Source organism: Aplysia californica, unplaced genomic scaffold (genome assembly GCF_000002075.1).
Source record: "Aplysia californica isolate F4 #8 unplaced genomic scaffold, AplCal3.0 scaffold00178, whole genome shotgun sequence".
Lineage (NCBI taxonomy): Eukaryota > Metazoa > Mollusca > Gastropoda > Aplysiida > Aplysiidae > Aplysia > Aplysia californica.
The window spans coordinates 451,032-462,370 of record NW_004797448.1 but is presented as its reverse complement, the minus strand read 5'-3'; the positions used below and the strand labels follow the sequence as shown (position 1 = coordinate 462,370).

Below are 11,339 nucleotides of genomic sequence, written 5' to 3'. Positions count from 1 at the left end.
AAAAATACAACTGTATGATCCGTTTGGCATTAATTTGCTTTATAAAAAGTCAATTGTGTCAATTATTTCTTCTTACTGTCACTAATAAAACTTACAAAAATAATATATTTACAAATGTTATCACTTTACAGAACGAGTCAACATTCCCATCAATATAGATCTATGTCATTCTCTCTCTTTCCAAAAACTGTTTTGCATATTTTATATATATAAATATGTGTCAAAGTAGTCACTTTGACTTTGACTGCTGTTAGTAGGCCTACGTACTCGCAAAATATTCATATATCTAGATTCGACCTACCTTGCTTCCTTCATGTTTCTCATGCAAACTACGCAAGAACTGGTGCAAAAAGTGAGAAAACTCCTTGTGTGTTATGACAATGTCTGTGTCATGCTCAGTGACGGATCTGATGCTCCTGAGGGGAAAGAAAATATACAGTAACTATTGAGAACAAAACTGGTTGAAGAAAAAGAAACAGCAATTAAGGTTATCATATGAAAACTTTACAAAAGTTGAAAAAAAATTAAAAATTATCACGTATGCATGTGAATCAGGTGGGAATAACGGAGTAAGATCTCAAAATTATTGCTTTTTAAAATGTAGATGTTTTACGCTCCCAATCGACACAATTCACATCATTTGGGAGGCCGGCCTCCGACCCTGCCTGTCGGGCCAACACGGGCTGAGAGGTATGCAACATCCAAGCAGAAAGACCCGAGATACATGATTTATATAATAAAACATTTTCTTCCCTCAGGTTTCCTGCGTGAGACAGCGAAGCACCTCCGCAACTCTACAGATGCTACTGATCTCTAATTGTAATCAGTTAAAATCTGCAACTATATACCTAGGCTATCAAGTGCTATTTTATCTATAAAAGAAAATAAGGTGAATTTGCTTCTTCTGACTAATATACAGAAGTAACTATAAACCGTAAACTAGGCTACTCAGTGCACTCCTCATCAGTAATACAAAACACAAATTCAGATTTAATTGCTAAAGACTAAAGAGTTCAGTTCACAGAGTTTGCAAGGTAGCTTTGAAGTTTTGATGTACTGTCAGTGAAGTTTAAAAAAAACAAGGAATTTCAGATAATTAATAATAGGCTAGATCTAGTATAGTAATGAAGTAATGGAGTAGATCTAGACATTTATTATAGTACAGTAACTGAGTAAGTGAGTAAGCTTAATTTGGCTCTAAATATTTATTAAAATACTTCGTCCCAAAATCTTGATCTACCTGTCTTTAAAATTGATTGCCAGCCATGGTACGAATCTGTAACGGTATTGTTTCCATTTTTGAAGTAATTTTATCATAGTGAACAACAAATGACATTTTTCGTTCCAGAAATCAGGAGCTGCAACGACCGCTCATTTCACCTTTCCTGAACTTTCCTACTTTCGTTTTCTCAAATTTCGTTTCGTCGCGTGAATAGCTTTGGCCTCTTTTTAACGTAGCCGAAGAAAACCAAAACATTCATCCTGAAACCGAGGTCAAGCTCTGCTTGCACATTCTCTGCCGTAGTGATCTACCAGAAAATGTACCATCAAAGGTATGTATCGATAGTTCAAGATTGTTTGGCTTTGCTTCAACTGTTGCTATGTTGAATTGTTCATCCTGGATTCCCTGCATTTGTATCACATTAGCCGCTGGTGAGATCTCGTAATGTAAACACTGTCAATCACTGCCTTCTCAGCCAGGAAGGGTAAAGAAACACAACACGGAATCTCATTCGTTCGTGAGCACTGTTTACATTATTGTCGGAGGCAGAGAGAGTGGGCGTTTGCCACTGTGAGTCAAGGGCCAAGAAGTTGAAAGGCATCTGCCTCCTTATAGGACATGCACTTGCAGTTGCACTGATCGTTGAAGGGAGACTGGCTTTTCATAAGTAAAAGCTTACAGTCACTTTTTGTTACACTTTGTAAGCCTATCCTATGTACATTATATGTTAGATCTATTATTGGCTTTATAAGGCCTTGTTATTGTAGATTCTAGATTTTTATAAAAGAATTTCTTTTGAGTACTTAACTTAGTACGAAATTATTATCTCTAATGTGGTATGACAGAGATAGTGTAACGTTTTGAAGATGTAGATTAGATTGAAAATTAGAAATGGAGTTGTTCAATGTAGTTTTAGGCTGGTGATCTCCATTTTTATTTGCTCTTTGACTGTTTGAATAAAACCCGGACCAGTTTTAGATTCGTAAGTTAGTAAGAGATCTTTTAATAGCCTCCATACTCTGTGGATGGGCATACATTTTTTTGTGGATGAGCAGGACTATGGCTTACTTGTCTGTTTTATCAGTTATGACAGACAAAGTTTACACATTTCCAATCCTCCAGGTGTTGTGTGTGTAGGCAAACATCAGATTATGATAAGAGTGAAACCTAAAAATGGGTTTTTGATTTAGTTTGACCTACTTTAGAACCTTCTGCAGAGACTGCCTTTCCATACCAAGTGCACATTACGTTTAGATCCTGGTAGCAGTGATTATTTATCACATTTTTGGAACATAGTATCATTGTGTTAACAATAAATTGAATTCAAGAATCTTCAGTAGCTTAGTGTATGACACACCATACACAAGAATCGGATCTAGATCTAGAATAAAAAGCTTTGAAGACAAATGTCCTAGGCCTTCTGGGGGCTGTTTACTGTTTAGAACTTTTGCATGTGTGCATTTCAAGAAGAAGAAATCTGAGAAGCTATTTCTATCCCAGTTGGTGATTTCTTCGATTTCTTTTTTGCTTTTTTACCAGTTTAGTTTTATATTTGTGAATTTTGTGTTGATTAATTTCCAGTTATAGATACACCATTCCTGCTGGTACTTGTCAGCTGTGTTTTGTAGGTGGGCAGGTATATATATGTGGTTTGCTTGTTTTACTTGAAATCTCTTTCATTTAATGGCCTTTACTTTCTGCATTCCACTTTGCTGTGAACTACAATTCAACAATAGTAACGTGGTTGTTGAATGTTTTGTCAGTGTCTATAAAATCACTTGGAAGGAAAGACCTGGTAGAAAATGACTGAAAATTGTTTTTTTTTTAGGCGCTTTTATATTCTTTTATATATTTTGTTGTTGTTGGAATTTTCTAGTTTGTGGCATAATTAGGACTTTTATTTTTGTGTGACCTGTCATTTACCCTAAATCAGAAGCTTTGAAATGATATCTTGTGTTCCATACAGTCAAAAGAGCTGTCGGTAAGGGTAAGGGTAGGGGAAAGGGTAGGGATAAGGGTAGGGATAGGGTTAATGAAGGGTAGGGATAGGGTTAATGAAGGGTAGGGGCAGGGTTAGGGTTAGGTCTCTTCTTTATTCTTTGTTTGGGTGGTCGCTCATAACGGAATTCCTTCCATCTCATGTGGAAATGTTTCGAGCTTTGTCTTTGTCATGAATCTTTCTAAAAATTTTATAGTCTTAAAATTTCTGGGATTTATTGAAAAGAAGAGATTACAGTGAGTCTGCTAAACTGAACATGGTTTAAAAAATCAGAAAACCAGTAAATTGAAACAAAATGAAATCCGCGATTTTTTTTCTTCTATACAGTAGCCTCTTTGAAGTGAAAACCTGGCTAAACAGAAGAAAATCTGGCAGTTGCGCTGATTTCAGTTTAAGCGGAGTCCACTTTATTTTGAATTTACTTTTTATTAACATTATTGTGGATCTTTAGTAAGGGAGCTCTTTGTAGATGATATATCCGTAGGTGGTTGGCGGGTGCTCTGGTGTGGTTTACTCCTTCTTTCCTATCAAACATCTATCGTCCTTATATCTCTCCTTCATTCTTTTTTGTGTATGTTACTCTCTTGTAACACATCTATTCTTCGGCACTTATATGACCTTATTGTGTTGCAAATGCCGTAAAACTCTTACTAAAACTAAAACTAAAGTTGATGATATTCTGAAAGACTGCAAGCAGACTTGCAATAATTGCACAGTTCTCTGCTTGCTGAGTTTTTGCATCTTTTTCATCATTTTCAGCCCTTTGTGATGCAATTTTAGGAATAGAATCATGCAGCCACATCACTTATTGTTTTGAATTTTATTGTGTATAAAGAATGTTTTTTTGGATTGATTTGTATCATTTTTTTTTCCACAGAGATTCTTCTGTCCATCAAGTAATCTAACTTCATCTTGCGTCTGCGTACACACTGGATAAATTACATCATGATGATGGCCCAGAGGATTATGGGTCAGTCGTCTATGAGAGAACACGGCAATGTCCGGTGAGAACTCGAGCGGGCGCCAGGTGGGCAAGCCCATTCTGAGGCAGCTGCGGCGGAGCAAGACCATCACCGTCTCGGAGTACGTGGAGCCCGGCCAGACCGCACCCCATGAAGGTTAGTGTTCGCCGCGGTCAGCGTTTAGCCCGAGGAGTTTTCTTCTCTCTTTTTTTCAAGTGGAGATCTGAAACAGTCATAGGCTGTGGTGGTTTACCACTCATTTCTCTGCCTAGACGCTCTATTTCCCTTCCAGCCCCATTCACATATATTTTCAGCAGTGCTTGTTACCTCCCACCATCCCAAGAGTGTATATATTCTCAGTTTGGAGGGTTAACAAATTTGCACATTTTTCAAAATTAGCCAACCTAATTAAGCTTTAATATTCATAATGGTTGTTCATTTACCTTTGAAAAATGTATATGTTTTTATCTAAAACTCATTACAAAGATACTTCATCACTCTTTAGAATGCATGTTTCTTTTTCTGAAACACTGCCTTATTGGCTGGGACTGGGGTTAGGAAGTGTACAAAAATGGCTGGGGCTGGAAGGGTTAAAAAGTCCCAACATTACTCTGGTGTTTTCCCATCATACGTCTGTTCAAGTGCTCTAAGTGTGTTATTCTTTGTCTACCTTTATTTTTCACTGCTCTCCAATTTTTCCTTGGCTGTAGATTGGCTTTGTTACACAATATCGGAACACTGTGGTTGTTTGATAACACGGATTACACAACAGGGATGATTGCCATGCTCTAAAGTATGTTGATTTCATTGTCATGGTCAGGAATCGACATTTAAAGAGCAATTTCATGAGTCAAAAGGCTCATTAGCAACACTTTCTTCCTTTCTCTTCTTGCTTTGCCACCGAACAAGGGGCACACACTATTCACCATTCTATCCTTTTATTGATGCCTGATATTTTTCTTGATCACAGATAAGAGAACACTTGACTGTTTAACAATAGAAACCAAGCGTCAGATTTAAGCAGAGGTTTACAATAAGTCCTACGTTGAGATGGAAATTTGTAAAAGATTTGCTATCCCGAAATCAATGCTTTCCACTTTTCTAAAATGAAATCAAAGATTTAAAAAAGTGAAAATGTCAGTGTCTATTTTTGTCAACTTTGGACATCTAAGAAGGCCTAGTTGTCAGTCCATCAGACAGTGAGTGTGCTTTGCTAAATTTGAGAACAAGGAGCAGGTGTGTAGTTTTTTCAACGTTTCCAGCAAGCACATGCCGTGTCTCTTACAATCTCTGGTCCCATTCTGGAGACAAACGCAGATGAAGTCGCACGGAAATTTGTCTTTGACTTGACTGCACATGCAACACATAGGGTGGTGCTACTGGCTGAAGTTGTCTTTAGGCCATTCCCAAAAGGGGGATATTAACCGTGTTCTTATGCACAGTAGTAGAATTGTAATTGTAAATGGGCTGATTCATCAATGTCATGAACTGCAACGGGGAACTGCTGCTTTTTCTTTCGTAATCCTTACTATTGTCATTTTTCCTCTTCTTCTTTTATATATGTTTGTCACACTCTTGTGACCCACTATTTCCGGTGTGCCTTGATGGTCGAAGCAGACTTTGTGCTGCTGAAGCTAGGGCGGTGAGCAGAGTAAGTCTGATTCGCTTTTAGGACTTCTCTGTTGACATCCACCCCTTGGTGCTCATATGACCTTTAATGCAGTTGTAAGCGCTGTAAAACCTCTACTAAAATAAACAGAATGGTTGGTTAGGTTAAAAAAGAGACACGGCATTACTCTGTTACAGTGATTTATTTCCCGACCATTGTACCATCACAGTTATTTCCCTTTATGTTTTTCAATATCTCTTTAATTTTTCACTTTAATGGTTTACCCAAATTATGGATGTGTCGAAGACATTTTGTGTTTGATTTATCCATGCCAGATTATATGATGTGAATAGTTTGTGGCAGAAAAAAAAATAGGTTGTGTAGTAAGGAATTGGCTGGTAGTAGAAGGGAATAGTTTTCTGTTGTGGCAGTTTGTAAGAGAAAGAAATAGGTTGTGAATTGTTTGTAGTACATAGAACAAATAATTGGTAGTTTTTAAGCACAAGGGGGTATCCCAAAAAAGCTGTTTTGAGAAAGCAGGTGGTGGCTATTCTCCGGCGTCGCGCCGGTCAATAGATCGGAAGCTATTCTCCGGCATCACGCCGCTGTCTATTCTATTATTTGTTGGCGCAGATTTGCAAATACCTTTCTCATCTGTTTTGTCTTGGGAAAAAATTCCCTCAACTTCACCATTTCGTGCCACTTCCTTTGATACAGACGATAGGTTTTCAGACACAAACTGCCTCACTACGCAGTTGCAAGCGCCGTAAAACCCTGTACTACTACTACTAAACTGACTCAATTCCTCCAATTTAGAATTATGATAGGTGCTAGAAGAAACATGCTCACCACTTGTGACGCAAGTTCATAACAAAGAGGGAGCAAGAAAAAGTCACTTGTTAATGTTTCCAAAAAGGGAGATACGACAAGAAAGCACTGAAGTCGCGACATATCAGTTAAATTTATCGAAAAGTACAACAACAGGAGATAAGCTAAACACCAAGCTGTACTATATTATGACTAGACTGAATTTTAGACACAAAATAATTTTTTTTTCGTTTAAAGAAACAAAATCATTATTTTGAAATAAGCCCAAATAAATGAATTAAGTTTATTACGCTAGACAATTATCATTGATAAAATATTATGAAAGGTAGACTTACTAGGCCTCGTTATTGTATCTCATAATCTGCGCGACAAATACCTTGTAATTCATTAGTAATAGACTGCGGCATGACGCCGGAAAATAGCTTCTGATCTATTGACCGGTGCGACACCGGAGAATAGCCACTTGCTTTGAGAAAATCAAAGGTAAAGATTTTGGATCCGTATTCAGACAAGGAGAGTTTCTCTATAACCAAACAAATATACACACCAATGAAACCAAACTTCTCCTATAGGTAGGGCAATGCCCTCTTTTGGTGTAGGTCAAGATTTCTGGAAACCCCCGAAATATTGGTTAGCCCGCTTGTCCTTAAAAGCGGCCAGTTAGTCTGAAATGGAAAGAAATATTTACTCTGGATTTGATTTCATTCTGTGCTGACCTGCCCCAATCAAGCATTTCTAAGTGAATAATGCAGGACAAGTCTTACTGTAAAGTTTCGTGAACATAACTTTGAGATTGCATTGAGCAGATTTTATTCCAACGCTTGTATTGAAATCAAACATCTCCTCTACCCTCTATTTCCCTTTCCTTGAATCATTTTAAAAAAGTGTTTTCTACTGTTTGTTTAAGCCAGGTGTGAACACTTGTTCAGCTATTTCAGGCTCTGCCTTTTTTGGGGGGAGAGATGTTAAGTCAACAATTTTTATAGATCGTCTCTTTCAGTTCACGTTTTTTTTTGTGTGTGCGTGTGTGTGTGGTGTAATACCTGCTCTGGGGGCTCTCGTGGCCTAGAGGTTAAGGTGTTCGCCTCTCATTCAAAGGTTCCGGGTTCGAATCTGGGTAGCAACCGAAAAATGTTCTTCTCTAAAATTGTCTCCTTTCACCTCCTTTCCTGCTCTCTAGCAATGTTCTGTTGTCTGCTTTCGTCTCCACTTTCTGCCCCCAACCTCCTTTGCCCCCTCCTCTGGGCCCCTGACTCTTTCTGCAGCCTTTCTACTGCTACTCTTTTGCTCCTTCTTACTGCTGTCTTTCAGCCACACCCTGATTTTCTGGCAGGAAAGATTTACACCTAGCCTTCTCGGACAAGGACGAAAAATCTCAGAGGTCCAGTGTGCAAGTTGTGCATGCCAAAGACCCAAAGTTGGTCTAAAATCGATAAGAGTAGGCTTCGGCCGCCACCCGGACACTGAAAATATTTGTTGTCCTGTGCGCTCATATGACCTAATGCAGTTGCGAGTGCTGTAAAACACGTAAAAAAAAAAAAAAAAAAGGAAGCAAATCATGACTTGTTCTATTGGCCCCTCCTCAGTGTCGTTCTCAGTGGAGGGTTCTGAACCCACCCTCCCCTCCCCCCAGCCCACCTCCTCCTGTCAGGCCCTGAGGCACGCCGTGTCCGCCCTCACTCGCATCGATGACTTCTTCTTGGAGGAGCTGGGCTCAGGATTTTTTGCCAATGTGTACAAGGTAAAAGGACGGTTGGCGGGTGCTCTGGTGGGGTTTATTTGCTGCTCTTCTTTCCTGTTTAAAAAATCCGTCGTCTTTAATTATCAACCCTCCTTTTTTGTATTTGTTACTCTCTTTTAACACCTCTTATCCTCTAATCTTTGGCACTTAAATATGCATGGTCTGCATTGCTGTCCAAGTTTGCTTATAGATATGTTTAAATATATGTACTGAAGGAAAAAAAATGTGTTACTATTTTTTCCCAGTAAGTTTAGGACTTCTAAGAGATCCTCTCGAGTTTTTTCTTTTTGTTTTATTTGTTTTATTTGTTTGTCTAGAACAGTGTACATGTTCTTTATTTTAAAAAATGTAAATTTAGAACGATACAAGTGTCTTGTTGTCATATAGAACAGTTTTATGTGTCCACTTGTCCAGAACTTATAAAGAGAAATAGTTTCCTATCAAACATCTGTCTTTCTTATCTCTATTCCATTTTTGTGTTTGTTACTCTCTTGTAACACCTCTAATCCTTTGCATTTACATGACCTTATTGTTTTGCAAGTGCCGTAAAATACTTACTAAAACTAAAACAAGAGAAATTGTTTCTTTGACTTTGCTTTCACTATTGTTTACAAGTTCTTGTTTGGTATATTATGATAGTATTTTCCTTTCTCTTTCTTTCTTAAGATAAGATAAAATAAGACTTTTGTGTCCCATAGGGAATATTATTATAATTACTTTCGTAGAGAAATTCCCATATGCAGAGAAAAAACAGCAGCTGACAATAATGCAACATGTAGCATTAGAGACATCCCTCAAATCACACGCAGGAATTCATCACAGATGGGTTTAAAAAAGTTATATAGCTATTATGGTATTTGTGCACTGGTAAAAATTCCAACAGCAAGACACATTAATGTTCATTTTAACAGCAGCATCATTGCAAATGGTAGGTGACTTCTTATGTGCCTGTCAGAGATGTTCATGGACTGAAAGATGAGGCAGAATGTTTGGTTCATCCTTTGGGCAAGTTAATAATAGTCTTGTTGTGAAAAATAGTCTGTCATGCTAAGTGGTCATTGTCAAGTGTCGTCTATCTCTTGTGTCAAGTGGTCTGGGCCGAGCGTGCCCCGCTAGAGTTGGGAAGCAGCGAGCACTTCCGGATGGGAAGTTGGTCACAAGTTTGTGTGTCAAGAGTTTGTTATGTAGAGTGGCATGTGCTCAAGCCAGCATGTGCTGCTGAATAGTTTGTGGGTGGTTGGAGGGTGTCACTTATAGGTCATACTTATTTTCTTTCCCCCTGTTCTATGTGTCTGTCTGTCTGTTTGTCTGTCTGTCTGTCTGTCTGCCTGCCTGCCTACCTGCCTGCCTGTCTGCCTGCCTGCCTGCCTGCCTGCCTGCCTGCCTGCCTGCCTGCCTGCCTGTCTGTCTGTCTGTCTGTCTGTCTGTCTGTCTGTCTGTCTGTCTGTCTGTCTGTCTGTCTGTCTGTCTGTCTGTCTGTCTGCCTGTCTGTCTGTCTGTCTGTCTGCCTGCCTGCCTGCCTTCCTGCCTGTCTGTCTCTCTTTTCCCAACCCTGTATGAGTAGACTGTTATTGTGTACTCAAAAAAACCCCAAACCTCCCAAACTTCTGAACATTTTTTTTTGTAGGTCTTTTAACGTGAGCTCATTTTAGGAACTTGGCGGGTGGTTAGCGGGTGCTCTGGTGTGGTTTGCTCCTTCTTTCCTTTCAAACATCTATCGTCCTTATCTCTCCTCCTTTTTTGTGTATGTTACCCTCTTTTAACACCTCTAATCTTTGGCACTTATTTGACCTTATTGTGTTACAAGTGCCGTAAAACTCTTATAAAATAAAAAAAAATAGGAACTTTCGCCTGAGGTGTAGTGGTTAAAACTCCTTGTTGCTGACTGCAAAAGATATGAGATGGACTCACGCATGGGGCAGTACAGAGTACATTTTCCCGAGTACCTCTGTCCTTGTGTTGGGAGGCTGTGTATCTCAGTGAGTCCAGGTTTGACCCTGACATGTAGGGGTGACGCAGCCAGACTCCGAAGTGAGCTAAATTGTGGTTGATGGGTATGTAAACCCTGTACAATCAACCAATCAATCATTCTGTGCGCACTCATATGACCGTATTGTGTTGCAAGTGCCGTAAAACTCTTACTGTGGGTGGTTGGCGGATGCTCTGGTGTGGTTTGCTCCTACTTTATTATAAAAAAATCTATCGTCTCTATTTCCCCTCCTTTTTTGTGTTTGTTACTGTCTTGTAACACCTTTAATCTTCGGCACTTATATGACCTTATTGTGTTGCAAATGCCATAAAACTCCTACTACAACTAAATGTTTTGTGCTTGCCCCAGGCCACCCATCGAGTGACCGGGGAAGAGATGGTGATGAAGATCAACAAGGATTCTTCCAACAGACACAATGCGCTGCGAGAAGTGCAGCTCATGAACAGACTCTCCCATCCCAACATCTTGAGGTGATTTAGTTCAGAAAACATTAAAATCTGAGGCATCGTTGTGAAATCAGGTGCTCGTCAAAATAATGAAATCAAAGAAATTGGCATTTCTTTAGCCAATTTTTTTCTAATTTTCTTTTTTTTGGGCTCAACACCTTTGTACATGTATATTACATTCAAGGCATAAAAAAAAAGAAAATGTCTGCATGACTCTGTATGTGTGTGTCTCTGTCTCTCTCTCTCTTCTTTCTCTCTCTCTCTCTCTCTTCTCTCTCTCCCTCTCTCTCTCTCTCTCTCTCTCTCTCTCTCTCTCTCTCTCTCTCTCTCTCTCTCTCCTCTCCCACCCACCGTTCCCTCAAGTTAAAAGACAATCCTGTTAAGCCCGCTCACGCGAGCGTACATGTTAGCGTCTAGATAATGAGTTCGTTAGCAGTTTTTTAATCGGATTGGGCCAGAAGGGGAGCGAGTTGGAACGTCACAGCGCGTGGTGGTAAACTTGCTTGATGAGCGTCAATGAAACATCGTAACTTCCGGGAATC

The 11,339-nt window shown here is 39.3% G+C and overlaps 2 protein-coding genes across 2 annotated transcripts in view; one reads left to right on the top strand and one right to left on the bottom strand.

Annotated features, from left to right (window-relative positions):
* The window catches only part of LOC101847874 (SET domain-containing protein 9), a gene marked incomplete in the record, with an annotated part of 8,889 nt that extends 6,489 nt beyond the window's left edge, over positions 1-2,400 (bottom strand). The window contains 2 exon segments of the mRNA XM_005098302.3: positions 302-416; positions 1,241-2,400. Of these exon segments, the coding sequence (XP_005098359.2) occupies positions 302-416; positions 1,241-1,317 (192 nt within the window).
* Positions 1,468-11,339, top strand: part of LOC101847655 (dual specificity testis-specific protein kinase 2) — a gene marked incomplete in the record, with an annotated part of 40,205 nt that continues 30,333 nt past the window's right edge. The window contains 4 exon segments of the mRNA XM_013082510.2: positions 1,468-1,553; positions 4,099-4,339; positions 8,207-8,361; positions 10,700-10,821. Coding sequence (XP_012937964.1) covers positions 4,219-4,339; positions 8,207-8,361; positions 10,700-10,821 — 398 coding nt within the window.